Source organism: Mastigoproctus giganteus, chromosome 2 (genome assembly GCF_048544385.1).
Source record: "Mastigoproctus giganteus isolate SK-2022 chromosome 2, ASM4854438v1, whole genome shotgun sequence".
Lineage (NCBI taxonomy): Eukaryota > Metazoa > Arthropoda > Arachnida > Uropygi > Thelyphonidae > Mastigoproctus > Mastigoproctus giganteus.
This window is the reverse complement of record NC_143576.1, coordinates 218289957-218309752: the sequence shown is the minus strand read 5'-3', so window position 1 is coordinate 218309752 and position 19796 is coordinate 218289957. Positions and strand designations below refer to the sequence as shown.

The 19796-nt window shown below is 38.8% G+C and overlaps 1 protein-coding gene across 1 annotated transcript in view; it reads left to right on the top strand.

Moving 5' to 3' along the window:
* LOC150090130 (putative receptor-type tyrosine-protein phosphatase mosPTP-1) overlaps positions 1 to 19796 on the top strand; it is a 529269-nt gene that overhangs the window by 484452 nt on the left and 25021 nt on the right. Inside the window, exon 21 of the mRNA XM_090390174.1 lies at positions 1945 to 2115. Within this exon, the coding sequence (XP_090246300.1) occupies positions 1945 to 2115 (171 nt within the window). The remainder of the gene's footprint in view (positions 1 to 1944; positions 2116 to 19796) is intronic.

The following is a 19796-nucleotide window of genomic DNA, read 5'->3' as shown; positions in this document are numbered from 1 at the left end:
GCCTCAGCATCTCGATCTGCTGTGGGTCGGTGTGACTAGAAAACAGAAGCCAGATGAAGTTGTGAACATTAAAATCACCAAGGAAAATTACCTCACTGTTAGGAAAATTGGACTGGAGAAAGTCAAGTTGCAAAGAGAGGAAGTCAAAGTGCTCCAAATGATTAGTGGAGTTGGGAGAGCGGTAGAGACAACAGATGAATTTGACACAATAAGGTAGAGAGATTTTAAGCCAGAGAAGATCGAAAACAGGAAATTCCAAATTACCAAGTCTCTGACAGGGAATATCGGAACAGACATATGCACAAGTACTACCTTTGAGAAGCGAAATAATCATATGAATAATTTATGCAACTGAGATGAGCAGTAGTTGAATCAACCGATAACTGAGATTCCGTCGGAAAAGCTACATGGGGTTTGGCAGACTGCAAGTGGAAATGGACATCATTGAGATTAGAATTGATTCCACGCATATTTGTGCAATGAACTAGGAAGTGTTTGGGAGGTTTAGATCTTTTCGCAATTAAACTTACTCTGACAATTCATGGTGTATTCAATAGTAAGAAAAATAGGCGCCTCCGTAGCCAGGTGGGAAGGAGCAGTAGTGCGTAGCACACGCTTCTTGATTAGACCGAGGTTCGAGCCCATCACCACCAAATATGGAGGATGTGGAAAGGTCAGGAAATGACCACCGCATATCCTGGAGAAATATGGCCTTAGTTGCTAATGCTCCTAAAAACCAAATAACAAACAAACAGGAAGAAAAATTGGGGTGGGGGGAAGATATGCTATATGAAGTAATGAAATTTTTGGATATGGTGTACATGTGGTAAGAATATACCCAGATTCTTGACATAACATGGCTTCAACAATGCCCCACGCATACACACTACTTGGATTCCCTCCAGTCACTATCTGGCAGAGTAGAGGTAGCAAGATTATACGCTAGCTGATCCAGAAGCCTCCTCAAAAGTTACCAATAGATTCGGTCATATGTACTAACTAGTGGCCGGCCTGTGAACATCATTTTAGAGCTGTACCCTCGAAATGTAAGGAAGATTGGATCTCGCCATGATTTTTATCATGACCTCAAAAGTCATTAGTCATACTGCGTGATGGAAGATCTGGAGACTAAACATGGGTTCCACCACTTCAAGCCTCCAATAAGCAAAGTGGTGGTATTGCTCCAGTTGATGATAGTCATCTACCACCTAGTATTGCCTAGTAACACTTAGGGGCGGCACACCTCGACCCCTGCTTGCGTTGGTTCACACCAGGGTGTGCTTGAGCATGGAGGTTATACCCAGGATTACTAACAGTCCCACTATCATGAAGATGCAAGCAGAGGATTTGGCTGTCACAGACTGTCCACACTTCTCCGAAATTGGGTCCACTTGACTTGAATGTCACCCAAATATCAGTTCCATCAGAATTTTAGACTCCCAGCAGGTTGCAAGTACAGCTCATCTGGCATATCGGAGAGAATGTCTGTGACAACCTCAAGGACAAGTATATCCGTGTTAATTATTATGCGATATGCTTTTGCAATACTTATTTTAAAACATATATCATTGTTGTAGTATTAATGACCAGGAAAAAGATTTTAATGAAAAATCTTTTCCTCTCTCTCTCTCTCTCTCTCACACACACACACACACACACACACACACACACACACACACACACACACACACACACACACACACACACACACACACACACATTTGTTTTGTTTGTTTTTGTAGAATAGTGCGATATTTTAATTTTAGAGTGATTGTAGTATTCAGTGACCAGAAAAAGAAATTCTTTCGCTTTCTGATGTGTTAATAGCACATCAATTACTTTATATCATTAAAAAATTTGAAAAATATATTGCATTTGCTGAACTTTCATATTAAAAAAATGCAGCATTTTTTTTCTCACCAGTGTATGGTTTTTTTTCTTTAGCTGCTGACCTCATTCAAGGCACGTGACTTCAATGTGGTATCTGCGCTGAAGCCATGTAATAAAGGCAAAAATCGCTCCTTAAACCTCATACCTATAGAATCCTATCGGGTCCATATTACTCCTAAGCCTGGAACTGATGGATCTGACTATATCAATGCCACATTCCTTCAGGTACATTTCTTCAGGTTTATGTATATGCTCTATAAATATCAGTTATTTGTATTTTAGCATTAACCATTAAAATTACAATGTTAACTTTACCAATTAATTAATAATTAATTAATCTTAATGTTAAGTTTGTGTGTGCATGCACACATGTATATTTAAGTGTAATGCAGAGCCTTCAAAAGAAAACTTAGTTGATAGATTTTAATAGTTTCACTCAATTCAAAATGTGATTTACTTGAAATATTTGGTTGTTTTTTTTTCTTCAGTTAATTATGTTTATTTTAATATATTGAAATAAACATAATTTTTTAACAACATAAGAAAACTTTTGCATTTGGAGATTCAATATAATTGCATTGGCTTCATGAAATAGTTTTCATATTTATAAATTAAAATATTGTTTTATCAGTTATGGTAATTTTAATGTACTGTTTTCCATTATCTGAGGTTTGGATTATTCTTTCTGCTTTCCTCTCATAACTGTGTATAAGGAAATTTTACTGTACTAGGATCTGGAAAAAATTTTAATGTACTATAAAAATATAATAAGGAAAATATGAAACTCTCAGTGCAGTTGTAAGATTTATCATTCCTGCTAGTGATGTAAATTGTAAAGAGCCATGTTATATTAGTGGATATTATGTCAAAAAGGACCAACAGGTTCAGAAGAAACATTTAAAGAAAGTTTTAATATTCCACAAAGAGATAGAAGAGAAAGATACTGTTTCAATAACAATACTTTCCCAAGTCTTAAGGCCAGAGAATGTCACAAATTTTACTAGGATGATGTCATTTTTGGAGTTTAAAAAATGGCACTTGTTGTTGAAAATTTATATTGATAATGAGGTTGTTGATAAGGTTAAAAAGTGTTTGTTAGAAGCAGGAAAGAACTGTTACTGGCAGTGAATAACAGTATATCCATGTTAATTCAATATTGGATTATTTCTAAATGCAGTGTATTTAAAAGTTGTTACCATTTCCTGAATAATTATATAGGAGTTGTATATATGCCTTTTAGTATGAGTAATTCAAAATGTGTACAATTTTTCAAAATGTGTACAAACAAATGAAGTTTGAGGTCTGAATTTGGTCCTGTGATTTGGAAATAGCTCTGTAATCTGGCACAATTTTTTGCACTTTTTTTTTTTATGCCTGCCCTTCCTTCCTTGTGTCTATCCAGTATTTTTATAAATTTTGTAACATTTTTGCCTAGTAGGAAGAATCATATGCTTTAATCTTTATATTATTTATCTCTCTCTCTCTCTCTCTGTATGAGAATAATAAAGTATCAATTGTCTCATTAAAAGAAAATGAAGTTTCACTTGTTACAATAAAATATTAATTTCCATAAATCGGTAAATGTTATAGATTGTGTTGTCTCTATGAAGTGCTTTTTGTTTTTTTATTATACATTTCATTGTTTGACTGTGATAGGTTCACAACTTTTATCTTCTCTAAAGATAAAAGTTGTGAAATCAAATCCAAAATATAACTTTTACATTAATGTAAGTGCATTTGCATCATTTCTGTACATAGCCAACTACATGAGTAGTTACAAAATGGCATCATTAAGTATATCTCATATTGTGAATACCTTCACAATGAGTTGCCATGATATTTCACTACCTCAAATAAGTAACGCTTCACCATAGGAGAAGACTATTGTTACTTATTCTCAGCGGATACCATCACCCAGACGACACTGTTTCAGAGCTTATTGACTCCTCATCAGTACATTTGCATCATTTCTGTACATAGTCAACTACATAAGTAGTTACAAATTGGCATCATTAAGCATATCTCATGGCAACTTGTGATGGTATTCACAATGTGAGATATACTTAATGATGCCAATTTGTAACTACTTATGCAGTTGGCTATGTACAGAAATGATGCAAATGCATTAACTTGTACATTAGTTAAACTATTTACATAACCTGAGGCTTTAGCCCTAAACTATACCATAATCTAAATTACTCCACACCATCAGGCAACTCTAATATTGTGGATTTATACTTTGCAACTGGGTTTTCATCATTGCAACACGAGGGTACCTGCCCACCCACTGATGAGGAGCCAATAAGCTCTAAAGCGGTGCCGTATGGTATCTGCTGAGAATAAGTAATAATAGTCTTTTCCTGTGGTGAAGCTTAACTTATTCGAGGTAGTGCAATATCATGGCAACTCATTGTGAAGGTATTCACAATATGAGATGTACTCAGTGATGCCAATTTGTAACTACTTATGTAGTTGGCTATGTACAGAAATGATACAAATGCACTAACTTGTACATTAGTTAAACTATTTATAACCTGAGGCTTTAGCCCTAAACTATACCGTAAATTTTACATTATTGTTTTGAATAAAGGTTCAGTTTAGTTTTATTATATTTTAGATTACTATTTCTTATTATAATGTAATCCCTTCCATTGGGCACAAAACATTGTGCCCAATGGAAGGGATTTGGGCACTTTTTTTTTATGCCCACCATTCCTTTTGTCTGTTGAGTATTTTTATAGAATCTATCTGACAGGCCTGACTATGTTTGGATATCATTATAATGAAATTGAAGGAGCTATAACAAAAATTTGCTACTATATAGTATTGTTACACAGTATGTATCACCTTTAAATTTTATTTTACATTTGTTATCCATTTCCTTAACCATGGATAAAAATACTGCTGTATAGAGGTGAAATCATGGAAAATTCATGTACTTCTGAACAGCAACTTGTAACTTATGCTACAAGTTGCTGTTCAGTCAGTTAAAGCACTGTTTGCTAAATAGTCCACAATATATGCTGCTGGTGAATCTCTTCAGTAACGTGGATAGCCATGGTATCGAAAAGGAAGTACAATTACTCTAAAACTCAAAGCCATATACTTCTTTTATCACTGAGTTTTATAGTTGTTATTATTAGAGCACTTTAAATGGACAAACAAGTGAAAACAAAAGGCAAAATTGCTAAGGAGTACAAGATTCCACTATTAGCTATTCCTATCCCTCTGAAAAACTGTGAAGTTATTTAAAGCATGCAGAAAGTAGTAGTAGTAGTGGCATGTGATGCAAGAAAGCAAATGTATGAGCTTATGCAGCATCAGCCAAAAAAAAAAAAAAAAAATCACACCATTCCCTCCAAATGCCTGTCCAGTTCCTCCTTAAATTTATTCAACCTATCAACTTCCACAACGACGGATGGAAGTTTGTTCCAGCAATTAACCACCCGCTGGCTAAAGGCAAATTTCTGCGCATCTATTCTACATCTGTCTTTTCTTAATTTGAATTTATGCCCCCTTAGGTTCGTAATCTGAACAAGTGGAAGGATCCCATCAGAATTCAGCGTGCTCAATCCATTCAAGGCCTTATATACCTCAATCAGATCACCGCGCAGGTGCCTAGTCTCCAGCCACTGCAATTTGCAGAACTTAAGCCTCTCTTGGTAAGAGGATTACTTCATTCCCCTCACCAATCTTGTTGCCCTTCTCTGTACACGCTCAAGTAAATCTACATCCTTCCTAAAATGAGGCCTCCAGACCTGTACGCAAGGCGTGGCCTGACCATTGCCTTATACAGAGGGATAATCACCTCCTTTTCCCTGCTATCAAAATTCCTATGTATCATTGACAAAACCCATGACCTGCCCTGGCAGCCTGTCTGCATTGCTCAGAAAACTTCATATCTGCCTGCACAATTACTCCCAGGTATTTTTCATTTTCTACCACCTTAAGTGTAGTACCACACAGTTGGTACGTTTCTCTGGGGTTACTTCTACCCGTATGCAGTACTTTGCATTTGTCAAGGTTAAACTTCAGTTGCCACTTCTTAGCCCATCTACTCGAATTATCTAGATCCTGTTGCAGTAGCACACTGCCATTACTGTCATTAACAACCCTGCCAACCTTTGTATCATCTGCAAACTTCGACATTAAGCCTGATATACCTTCATCAATATCATTGATAAATATACAAAACAACAGTGGACCTAACGCTGAACCGTGTGGGACTCCACTAATAACATTAGTCCAAGAAGAGCAGTACCCATTGATTACCACCCTCTGTCTTCTCGCACTTAACCATCCTTTTATCCATTGTAGCAACTTACCCTTAATACCATTCTGCTCCAATTTGTACAATAGTCTTCCATGCGCAACAGTGTCAAAAGCTTTCCTGAAATCCAAATATATGATATCAAAATTATTTTTTGCATCCAGTTCCTTTGTAACCACATCATAATATCCTATTAAATTTGTGAGACAAGACTTCCCTTAACAAACCCATGCTGTGTCTGAATTATTGCTGCAGTCTTGTCTAGATGATCCTGCAGTGCATCTTTAACCAGCGACTCCATTATTTTACCCGAAACAGAAGTTAAACTAACTGGTCTGTAATTACTCGTGTCACCCTTCGATCCCCCTTTGTGAATTGGGGATACATTTGCACATCTCCAGTCTGTGAGAACCTCCCCTGAGTCCAAGGATGCTCTCATAATATGGCTAAGGGTTTGCTTAGTTGCTTTGCCACCTTTAATATAACTGGATAGATCTCATCCACCCCAGGTGCTTTTCTTACGTTTAACTTAAACAATTTCTCTTCCACTTTGCTCTCAGTTATTAAAAAATCATTAAGTATCTTGCTACAATTTGATAACCTTCTGCTATTTTCAAACCTTAATAATTCCTCACGTGTGAATGTAGATGCAAAATACTCATTCAGTTTGTTTGCTATCTGAGCAGGATCATCAACAGTCGAACCATCGATGTCAAGTGGACCAATCATATTCATCCCCTTCCTTTTAGAGTTTATATAAGTAAAGAAATCCTTGCTGTTTTTCTTAGCATCTTTTGCCAAGGATTTCTCGTAATCTGCCTTCGCCTGCCGAACCTCCTTTGTGACCTGATTACAGATTAACTTATATCTGCCATAGGCTTCTGAGTCGCTTGATAATTTATATGCATCCCATGCATTTTTCTTCTCTGTTACGAGTCTCATTAGTTCATTTGACAACCATTTAGGCCTAAACCTTGAACAATATTTCTTAATAGGTATGAAACTTTTAGTAGCTTCCACGATTAATTCCTTGAATGCTTCCCACTTAGAATTTATTGTTGGTAAAATCGTCAGTTGATCCCACTGTACAGAATTTAAAAAACTGTCGGAGACCACTGTACTCGCCTTTACGGAAGCAAAAACCCTTTCCTTTATCCCTGCTGGTAATTAAATCTTTAAGTAAATCCCACGTCAGTACATTGTGATCACTGCCACCTAGTGATTCTTTTATCTGCAAATTCCTAATACATGAATGATCACTGCTGATAACCAGATCAAGAGTATTACTTTCTCTGGTTGCCTCTCGAACATGCTGTTGCAGAAAACAATCCTCCAATAAATCCACAAAAGTCTTACTAGTGTGTGAGTGACCAACCCACAAGTTCCAGTCAATATCTGGGAAGTTAAAATCCCCCATTATAAGACATTCCGATTTACTAGCCCACTCTATTTCTCTGTAAAATTGTTCATTGTACTCATTCAAATCATTAGGCCTATAACACACTCCTACTCTAATTTTTGCTTTCGCAGTGCTTATGTCACACCAAACTGACTCAACAGTGCACTGTTCATCTATATCAACTGGATGCACTTCTTTTGATTTTATGTTTTTCTTTATTAACAGCATAACACCTCATCCCTTCCTATCCTATCTATCCTTTCTGTACACATTGTACTCCCCAAATTCCAGTTCGGCATTCCTTATATCTGTGTGACACCACGTCTCTGATATCCCAACAATATCTGCCTTTGATGTCTTGACCAACACTTCAAATTCATCAAATTTATTTACTATACTTCTAGCATTGGTATACATGCAAGTATACATGCACCTATTCTTATTCTTAGTTACTCTAACACATCCCATATACCCACCTGTTTCACGATGACTGCCATCCGTCCTTGAAACCCCCAACACCCCTCACTCCAGGTCGCTACTTATTCTAATAGAAGTTGTGCAAGAATCACCTTCACCTCTGCCTACGGCTACTGTTAAAGTATTAGTCCTTGTCTCCCCCCAAGCTATCAGTTTTCCGACCGACCTAACACTGCCTCGATAGCATCAGCAAATATTCTTGCACCCTTTCTATTTAAGTGTATCCCATCCCTGTAGAAGCAGTCTCTCCTGTTAACAAGTACAGTCCAGGCTGAAAAAAAATTCTATCCCTTGAGCCTTGCACAATCTTTCCAGGGCCGAATTGATCGACAAGGCTCTCATCATATACTCCCTTCTATCGTGTCTAGGCAGAATTGCAGACACTTTCAAATTCAACCCTAATTCACGGCTTTTTTTCATTAGTGACCTGTACTTTTTAAGTAATTCTGCCGGTCTCCTACTCTTAATATCATTAGTGCCAACGTGTACAACTATCTCACCTTTTGTGCCCCTAAAAGATGATATCTGCTCTACAACGTCATCAACCTTTGCCCCCTAGCAGACATACCCTGGTCCTGTTCCACCTATCCTTTTTACAAAGGATGTTTCCCATTTCCCTGACAATAGAGTCACCAACAACTACTAGTTCCTTTGGGACCAGTGCAATCTGCCTTGGGGGTTGCCGCTATGTTGCGTGATGACCAAGTGCAAGCTCTGGTGTTGATGTGGGCAGCTGAGAGCCTGATGGGCCCCTCAATTTAGATCTTTCAAGGGCATCCACCCTGTCCTTCAAACTCTCATATAGGCCCATAACAACGCTGAGTTGTCGCCCGATTTCCTTACGCTCCTTACATCGCGCACACACAAAGACATCCCCCATGGCAATATCATGTTCCGTTCCAGATATTTCGGCAAACAATTCACAAGTTGCACATTTTTTTAGGCTGTGATGCGTTGGAGAATCGCCCCCCTCAGTTCTCCCCCGCGTCACAGCACTCCTGCCACTTTGTGCCCGTTGCTTTGCTGCTCTAGTTTGGGGCATGATATTTTAAATTAATAAGATCAATAAATTAAATTAAATTAAATGTCAATACTACGCTATCTAATAGAAACAGTGAAGCGTATTAATGTTTCTATAATTATACGTTAGAGCTACCTAGCTACCTCAATTAAAAATTTGAATTCCCTATCACTATATACAAAAAACAATGCCTGCAAGATTCGAACGAGATAACGGTTTTATAAAGTATTATGTATATCTACAAAAACTGTTTATATAAATTAAAATAAAAATAACAAGCGTAATTAGAACTATAAGACTAAGTATTAAGTACAATATAAAATCACAATTATGTAAATAAAAAGCAAACACTTATCGTTTTTTTCGGAGCCTGTAACTCGCAGCTGTATTTTCTAAAGAGAGTCAGCGCCCTCTCTTTAGAAAGTGAAACTAAAACGATGAGGAAGGGAAGCAAAGCACAAGGATTTAGAAAGAAAATTGTTCAAGTAGTTTTGTGTATTCCAAGTGAACAATACTACACTTTAGGGCCCCATTCTGAATTACAAAGCCATTAAATTGCTTTGAAACTGATTTCCAGTTCTTTAAGGTAGTTTCAGTGTCTTGTATATGTGGTGAAGCCTCACTGGTTGAAAATAAATGTGCTTCAATGAAAAATTGGTCCTTGAGGCTTGTCACAGACATTCTCTCAGTTATGACAAGCTAGTGCTTGCTACCTGGGAGTCTAAAATGCTGATGGAACTGATAATCAGGTGACTAAATTTTGGCAAAGTCTGGTCATTCTGCAACAACCAAATCCTCTGCTTTTACCTTCATGTTGGTGGGACTGTTAGTAATCCTGGGTATAACCCCCATGTGCAAGTCCTGAAGTGTGGCACCTGTTATACTGGAGGTGACTACCCATGTGTGAACCAGTGTGACCAGGGGGTTGAGGTGTGGTGTCTGTACCACACAGGAATGCCACTCCTCTGTGTTACCAGGCAGTATTAGGTGGTAGATGACTCTTGTCAACTGATGGAATACTACTACTTTACTTATTGGAGGTTTGAAGTGGTGAAACCCATGTTTAGTCTCCAGAGCAAAGCTCTAGCAACTCCCATCTCTTTCATCATGCAATATGATTGATGTCTTTTGGAGTTATGATTGGCATCTTGGCAAGATCCAGTCTTTGCATTTCAAGGATACAGCTCTAAAATGCTGTTCGCAAGCTGGTCACTAAATAGTCCACCAGACCAAACCTGTTGGTAACTCTCTAGGAGGCATCTGGATAACATAGTGGATAATCTCACTGTCTCTACTCTGCCAGATGGTGACTGGAAGGATTCTGAGTAGTGTGTATGCTGGAGCATTGTTGAGATCATGTTATGTCAAGGAGCTGGGTATATCTTGTTGTGTGTATGGTACATCCAAAAATTTCATTACTTCATACATGTCTCCCTGTACCATAATACATGTACCTTTGCTTTACTACTGAATACTTCATGAATAGTATACCAAAGTTTGCAACAATCGTAAAGCAGTTACAGGGCTGTTCAATAAAGAATGTTCATAATTTTTCATGGACTACTGTACTGCTTGCTATGTCTAGCTGAGCTGTGAAATTTAAGACCAAACCAAGTTGCATCACATAGCAATGTCACAGTTGATCCTTGTGCATGGTGGGACCTTGGTCGTCAGTCAAGTTTATGCCTGTTAAGTTTCGCCTATGTAACAATGGATGTGACACATGGGGAATGGTATGCTACTCTTAGATTTTGTTTCTGTCTCAAGGAAACATGCTGAAATGTTAAAAAAGGCTTATGGTGAATCTACGCTTCCATGTAGCACAGCTCGCAGGTTGTTTATAATGTTTAAAGATGTTTAACATTATTCAATCACAAAAATCAGTAGTTCTGGGGATCCAACCACTGTTGTCACCACAGGAACCATAAACACTGTTTCTGTAATCCTGAGAGAAGATTTTTGTATAACAATATGACAACTGGCAAAAATGTTGAGAATATTGGTGAGGAAGCACACACGGTATGACTATTTGCATATGACACATGATTGTGCATGCTGGGTTCCAAGACTACCCGCACCTGAGCAATATCAAATTTGCATAGGGATTTGTAAGGCGCTGCAATGGATAGTTACTGAAGATGGTGAGGTTCTGCACAAGGTGATAATGGCAGATGAGACAACCTCATCATTTTGACCCAGAGAGCAAGTGAAAAAGCTCTGTTTGGAAGTCTATGTCATCGCCAACACTGAAAAAAGAAAAAGTTGTGGCTTCTGCAGGAATGGTTATGGTCTTCTCTTTGTTTTTTGACATTCAAGGAATGGTTTACAAGCATGTCATAGCACATCATGCAACTGTTACTGGACCTTATTACAGAACTGTGCTGCTTACTTTGTGGGATCATTTCGCTGCAAATGACCACAACTGCATGCAGGTGGGTAGACGTTGCACCACGGCAATGCGAAACCTCACATTGCTCATTGTCATCAAGTACATAGCCAGCATTAATATCAGATGTGTTCCTCATAATCCTTACAGCCCTGACCTTGCACCTTGAAATGTTTCTTTATTTCCAAAGTTAAAGAAGGAAAACATTTCCAGTTGTCAGAAGGAGTTGTAAAGGCATCACAGACGATTCTCAAACACATCTCAAAAAATGGCTTTCACAGTGTTTTTTAAGAATGCTAGAAATGTTAGAGTAAGTGCATTTCATCAAATGGGGACCACTTTGAAAAGGACCATTAAAATATGGATGATTAATAAAGGTATGTTTGTGAAAAAAAAAAAAAAAAAAATTCTGATTATTGTTTATTGAACAGCTCTCATTAATTAGTCCAAACTAAATTTTGAATAGGCTAAGAGTAGAAAACTTGCTTCTTGTCGAGACGGTAGTTGAGCATTATGGTTTCTTTCCAAAGCTGTTGGCTATAACTTTTGCCAATCTGTACTCCCACCATCCTTTAAAACCTGATGTTTCCATTGCCACCTCAGCTAAAGACAAAGCTGACTTGCTTGCATCCTACTTTTCTTCTAACTCTCGTATTTACAATCGTGCTAAACCATCTCCTTCCATTACCCATATTATCCACTCAACGTGTCCTGTGATCTACCACCACATGGATATCAGAAAATTTTTGAACAATTTTGATGCCAAGAAAGCTCCAGGTCATGATGGTATTTCTCCACTTGTTCTCAAAACCTGTATTCATGAGCTTACTCACTTTCTTGGTCATATTTCTATAATTTCTTATTCCACTGTTGTTTTCTCTTCTGTTTGTAAATTTGCTCTTATCCAGCCAATTGCTAAAAAGGATGACAAATCTCTCCCATCCAATTATCATCCTGTTGCACTTCTTTTTTTTTTTTTTTTTTTTTAACTAATGGAGAAATCCATTAACCGTCAACTCCTAAACTACCTTGAAACCTTCCATCTGATCGATGATTGCCAATATGGGTTCTGTCAGTGTCAATCTGTTGAGAGCGAGTGTCAATTGTTTGAGAACGAGGGTAGCCTGTGCCGATGTAGCTTTTTGCCGCTCCTGGAACAGAGAAGTTTTTTCTGATTTATTTTCTGTTTTATTAGCTTAAATTGGCATATTAACTTATTTTCTAGAGTAGCTTTATATTCCTATTTATGATACTTAATTTAAAGTAACTTAGATAGAGATTTTTGTAGGTATTACTTAGTATCGGTAAGGGTATCAAATCCATGTGTTTACCGTTCGTAAATTGCCACCATTGTTACGCGATACAAAATATCTTGAACTAGATAGCATAAGCTTAATATAGTATAGTATAGTACATAATATTGTGCTGACCGGGCTAGCCGGGTGGGTAAAGTGCTTGCCTGGCAACCCAAAGGTCGCGGGTTCGATTCCCGCCTCGGGCTTGGATCAAAGTACTGCAAAAACCTTGGGAGGCGCATTATGGCCACAGAAGCCTATGCACCAACAACTACCAAAAAAAAAAAAAAAAAAAAAAAAAAAAAAACCCCATAATATTGTCAAATAATCAGTAAAATCTATTGATCTTGTTGAACTTCATTGTAAATTAAATTGTCCTTTTAACTATACATATAATTACTTAGGTTACGTAACATAAATAATTAGTAAAAATAAATAATTAATACTTAACTTGATACGGAAGTTATATAAAGGGATTTCGTAGATAACACTCGATACTGAAACATAAATATAGCGTTATAACTGTGTTGGGATACAAGTTTAGGGTTTTAATTTTGTACTGAAATTGAAATTTTATTGAAATTAAATCAAAATCATGACTCAGACCAGAGCATCAAAGCAAAAGGCTCAAGCTAATGGGAGTGCTGTGGCTCAGCGGAGAACTGAGGGGGGAAGTTGCCCTCTGAATCACAGCCTTTTAAAATGCACTACTTGCTTGATGTTTGTGGAGCAGTCGGGGACGGGACATGATACTGCCATGGGGGATGTCTTTTTGTGTGGCGATGTAAGGAATGTAAGGAAATCAGGCAACAACTCAGCATTGTTATGGGCCTATATGAGAGCTTGAAGGACAGGATGGATGCCCTCGAAGGATTAAAAGTGAGGGGCCCATCAAGCTCTCAGCTGCCCACACCAATGCCAGAGCTTGCACTTGGTCATCACGCAACACAGTGGCAGCCCCCAAGGCAGAATTCGCTGGTCCCAAAGGAAGTAGTAGTTATTGGTGACTCTATTGTCAGGGAAACGGGAAACATGCTTTGTAAAAAGGATAGGTGGAACAGGACCAGGTTATGTCTGCCAGGGGCAAAGGTTGATGACGTTGTAGAGTGGATATCATCTTTTAAGGGCACAAAAGGTGATATAGTTGTACACGTTGGCACTAATGATATTAAGAGTAGGAGACCAGTGGAATTACTTAACAAGTACAGGTTACTGTTGAAAAAAAGCATTAGCATTAGCATTAGTAGAGGCATTTGATGCAAGAAAGCAAGCTTATGCAGCATCAGCCAAAAAAAAAAAAAAAAAAAAAAAACCCACTTCCACTTCACCCCTCTGTTCGTTCAAAATACTTGTCCAGCTGAGCCTTAAACTTATTTAGGCTATCAACCTCCACCACAAGGGATGGCAGTCTGTTCCACCAACCAACCACCCGCTGGCTAAAGGCAAATTTCCGCATGTCTATCCTACATCTGTCTTTCCTCAATTTGAATTTATGCCCTCTCAGGTGATTTTTCTGAGCTAGAGGAAGAATCCCATCAGCATTGAGCATGCTTAAACCATTCAAGGCTTTATACACCTCTATCAGATCACCTCGCTGGTGCCTAGTCTCCAGACACTGTAATTTGCAAAACTTAAGCCTTTCTTCGTAAGAGCACCCCTTTGTTCCATTCACTAATCTTGTTGCCCTTCTCTGTACTCGTTCCAGCAGCTCTACATCCTTCTTGAAATGAGGCCTCCAGACCTGTATACAGTACTCTAGGTGTGGCCTGACCATTGCCTTGTACAATGGAATAATCACCTCCTTATCCCTGCTGGAAAAATTCCTGTATATCATTGACAATACTCCATGAGCTACTCTTGCAGCCCGTCTGCACTGCTCAGAGAACTTCATATCTGCCTGCACAATCACCCCCAGGCAGGTTGTAGAGTGGATATCATCTTTTAAGAGCACAAAAGGTGATATAGTTGTACACGTTGGCACTAATGATATTAAGAGTAGGAGACCAGTGGAATTACTTAACAAGTACAGGTTACTGTTGAAAAAAAGCCGTGAATTAGGGTTGAATTTGAAAGTGTCTGCAATCAACCTCCCTCCTGTCTTGTCTTTTCAGAGACAAGACAGGAGGGAGTATATGATGAGAGCCCTGTCGATCAATTCGGCCCTGGAAAGATTGTGCAAGGCTCAAGGGATAGAATTTTTTTCAGCCCGGTCTGTACTTGTTAACAGGAGAGACTGCAAATAGAAAGGGTGCAAGAATGTTTGCTGATGCTATCGAGGCAGTGTTAGGTGGGTCGGAAAACTGCTAGATTGGGGGGGGATACAAGGACTAATAGATTAACAGTAGCCACTGGCAGAGGTGAAAGTGATTCTTGCACTGCTTCTATTGGAATGAGCAGCAGCCTGGTAAATAAGATGCAGGATATTTCAGAGACTGCTGGGAATCATTGGGGTACACGTAAACACATGGGTTGTGTTAGGGTAGCTAAGAAAAAGAACAGGTGCATGTATACTTGCATGTACACCAATGCTAGGAGTTTAGTAAATAAATTTGATGAATTTGAGGTATTGCTCAAAACATCAAAGGCAGATATTGTTGGGATTTCAGAGACGTGGTGTCACACAGATATAAGGAATGCAGAACTAGAATTTGGGGAGCACAATGTGTACAGGAAGAATAGACAGGATAGGAAGGGAGGAGGGGTTATGCTATTAGTTAAGAAATACATAAAATCCAAGGAAGTGAAGCCAGTCGACGTCGCTGGACAGTGCAGTGTCGAGTCAGTTTGGTGTGACATAACCATTGGGAGATCAAAATTGAGAGTAGGAGTGTGCTATAGGCCTAATGACTCCGATGACTATAATAAGAAACTGTACAGGGAAATAGAGTGGGCCAGTAAATCAGAGAGTCTTGTAATGGGGAATTTTAATTTCCAGATATTGACCTGGAATTTGGGGGCTGGTCACTCACACACTAGCAAGGCTTTTGTGGATTTATTGAATGATTGTTTTCTACATCAGCATGTTCAGGAGCCAACTAGAGGGAGTAATACTCTTGATTTGATTATCAGTAGTGATTCTTCATGCATTAAGAATCTGCAGATAAAGGAACCACTAGGTGGCACTGATTACAATGTGCTGAAATGGGATTTACTCAAACAGGTAACTACCATTAGGGGTAAAGGGAAGGGTTATTGCTTTCGTAAAGGCAACTACGATGGACTGAGACAGTATTTAAATTCTATACAGTGGGTCCAACTGATGATGTTACCAACAGCAAATTCAAAATGGAAAGCATTCAAAGAACTTATCTTGGAAGCTACTAGGCTTTACATACCAACTATGATATATTGTTCAAGGTTTAGGCCTAAATGGATGTCAGGTGACCTAATGAGACATATGGCAGAAAAGGAAAATGCATGGGATACATACAAATTAACACGTGACACAGAAGCCTATGATAGATACAAGTTGATCTGTAACCAAGTTACAAAGGAGGTTAGGCAGGCGAAGGCAGATTACGAGAAATCTTAGACAAGGGATGCAAAGAAAAACAGCAAAGAGTTTTTACTTATGTAAACTCTAGAAGGAAGGGGATGAATCAGATTGGTCCACTTGATATCGATGGGTCAACTGTTGATGATCCTGCTCAGGTAGCTTACAAACTAAATGAATATTTTGAATCGACATTCACACATGAGGAGTTATTCAGCGAGGGGAATGCCAGAGGTGTATTCAACTCTGGCAGTAAGCTAGAGAATCTTGTAATAACTGAGAGTAAAGTGGAGGAGAAATTGTTCAAGATAAACACAAGAAAGGCGCCTGGGGTGGATGGGATCTATCCAGTTATATTAAAGGAGGCAGCAAAGGAAGTAAGCAAACCCTTAGCCATAATTATGAGATCTTCCTTGGACTCAGGGGAGGTACCCATGGACTGGAGATGTGCAAATATGACCCAAATTCACAAAGGAGGACACAAGTAATTATAGACCTGTGAGTTTAACTTCTGTTCCAGGAAAATTAATGGAGGCCCTGGTTAAAGAAGCACTGCAGGATCATCTAGACAAGACTTCAGTTATAGCTCGGACACAGCATGGTTTTGTTAAGGGGAAGTCTTGCCTGACCAATTTGATTGGATACTATGATGCAGTCACAAAAGAACTGGATGCAGGGAATAACTTTGATATTATATACTTGGATCTTAGAAAGGCTTTTATACTGTTGCACCTGGAAGACTGCTGCACAAATTGGAGCAGTGTGGCATTGGAGGCAAATTGCTGCTATGGATAAAGGGGTGGTTGAGGGGGAGAAGACAGAGAGTGGTAATCAATGGACACTGCTCATCGTGGACTAATGTTATTAGTGGAGTCCCTCGGGGCTCAGTGTTGGGTCCATTATTGTTTTCTGTATTTATAAATGATATTAATGATGGTATATCAAGCTTAATGTCGAAGTTTGCAGACGATACGAAGTTTGGCAGGGTTGTCAAGGACACTACTGACACTATGCTGCTGCAACAGCATTTGGAAAGGTTGAGCAGATGTGCTGAGAGGTGGCAAATGAGGTTTAACATTGACAAATGTAAAGTACTACATATGGGAAACAGCCACCCCAGAGCAACGTATCAACTCTGTGGTACTACTCTGACAGTGGTTAGAGAATGAAAGGGACCTGGGGGTGGTTGTGCAGGCAGATATGAAGTTCTCTGAGCAGTGCAGACGGGCTGCAAGAGTAGCTCATGGTGTATTGTCAATGATATATAAGAATTTTTCTAGCAGGGATAAGGAGGTGATTATTCCCTTGTATAAGGCAATGGTCAGGTCGCACATAGAGTACTGTATACAAGCCTGGAGGCCTCATTTCAAGAAGGACGCAGAGCTGCTGGAATGAGTAAGAAGGGCAAGAAGATTAGTGAATGGAACAAAGGGGTGCTCTTACAAAGAAAGGCTTAAGTTTTGCAAATTACAGTGTCTGGAGACTAGGTACCAGCGAGGTGATCTGATAGAGGTGTATAAAGCCTTGAATGGTTTGAGCATGCTCAATGCTGATGGGATTCTTCCTCTTGCTCAGAATAATCACCTGAGAGGGCATAAATTCAAATTGAGGAAAGACAGATGTAGGATAAACGTGCGGAAATTTGCCTTTAGCCAGTGGGTGGTTGTTTGGTGGAACAGACTTCCATCCCTTGTCGTGTTAGTTGATAGCCTAAATAAGTTTCAGGCTCAGCTGGACAGGTATTTCGAACGAACAGAGGGGTGAAGTGGAAGTGGTTATTTTTTATTTATTTATTAATTTTTTTATTTTTTTGGCTGATGCTGCATAAGCTTGCTTTCTTGCATCAGATGCCTCTACTAATGCTAATGCTAATCCGCTGGCAATATATTGGGTTATATTATCCATCTGTGCACAAATTCAATGGAAAACTTTGGTGAAATTCAAGCAGTTGCTCTTGACATTTCATTTGTAATTGGATATCCAGTTTGCTCTCTGACCACTCACTGCAGGTGATGGTTGATGGCTCTTCGTCTTCTAACTTCTCCACTAATTGGTAGTGTGCTCCAAGGTTCAGTTTTTTTTTTCTCCTGCTCTTTTACTCTTATATATTAATGACCATCTTCCATTGACTATAAATCGTATCTATAGTTTTGCTGATGATAGCACATTCCATCCCATCCTCCAGTTTGATAAACCTTGTCTGCCCATACATCTTCAACTTCTTGAATAGCCACTACCAATTCCCTAAATGCCAATCTCTATGTAATTTCCCAGTGAGAAAAAGTTAACTTAACCAATTTCAATCCTCAAACTCAGTCCTGTTTCATATCTCTCAAAAAGGATTGTTCTACTCCTATGCTTATCTTCAATGACATTCAGATTTTGAGACAAGATCACTTATCTCTATTAAGGATTTCCCTGACTTGTAATCTCTCTTAATCTCTCTTGGCCTAAGCATATTACAAATATTACTTCTCCTGCATCTAAAAACCTGAGTTTTTTTTTTTTTTTCTTTCATTCATGGCATTAATGTTCTTCTAAATAGCTACTCACTCTGTACAAATTGTAAATCCACCCTACCATGGAATATTGTTCCCGCATCTGGGGCAGTGCCCCTAAAAATTCTCTCAGGTTTCTTGATTCCATTCAGAGGAGGACAGTTAGTTTAATTAATGACTCACCTCTAACAGAGTCTCACACTCTCTGTCTCATAGACATTCTGTTTCTGCTGCATGCCTTTTCTATAGATACTTCCATGGGCAATGTTTTTCTATAATTTCCCCCTCTCTTCCAAACCAATCTGAACACATGCACCAGTCAACATCCATTTGCTGTCTACTTCAACTTAGTGGCGTCTCCATAGCCAGGTGGGCAGGAGCAGCAGTGCGTAGCACATGCTTCTTGATTAGACTGGGGTTCGAGCCCGTGACCACCAAATATGGAGGATGCGGAAAGGTCAGGGAATGACCACCACATATCCCTGGAGCAATATGGCCTTAGTTGCTAATGCTCCTAAAAACCAAATAACAACAACAGTCTACTTCAACTCACAAACTAACTGTTTTTTTCTTCCTCATTCATTCCTTCAATTTCCATTTTCTGGAACATTTTCCTCCCCTTCATACGGGGGCGCCTCCGTAGCCAGGTGGGAAGGAGCAGCAGTGCATAGCACACGCTTCTTGATTAGACCGGGGTTCGAGCCTGTCACCACCAAATACAGAGGATGTGAAAAGGTCAGGGAATGACCACCGCATATCCCGGAGCAATATGGCCTTAGTTGCTAATGCTCCTAAAAACCAAATAACAAACAAACAACATCCTCTTCATACATATTTCATGAAAATTACAATTTACAGAAATTCAAGTCTAATGTCAACATGTATCTTCTTTCAGCTTCTCATCCTTCAACCCACACACAGTACTAAGTACTATAGATTCTAATACCTTTCATGTTTGGAGGTTTCGTAAAAAAAATTTACTTTTGTTTTGGAGAATAAAAAAAATAAATATTTTTCTTAAGGAATAATTTATAAGAAGGAAGGTAAAGTTACAACAATATTACAGT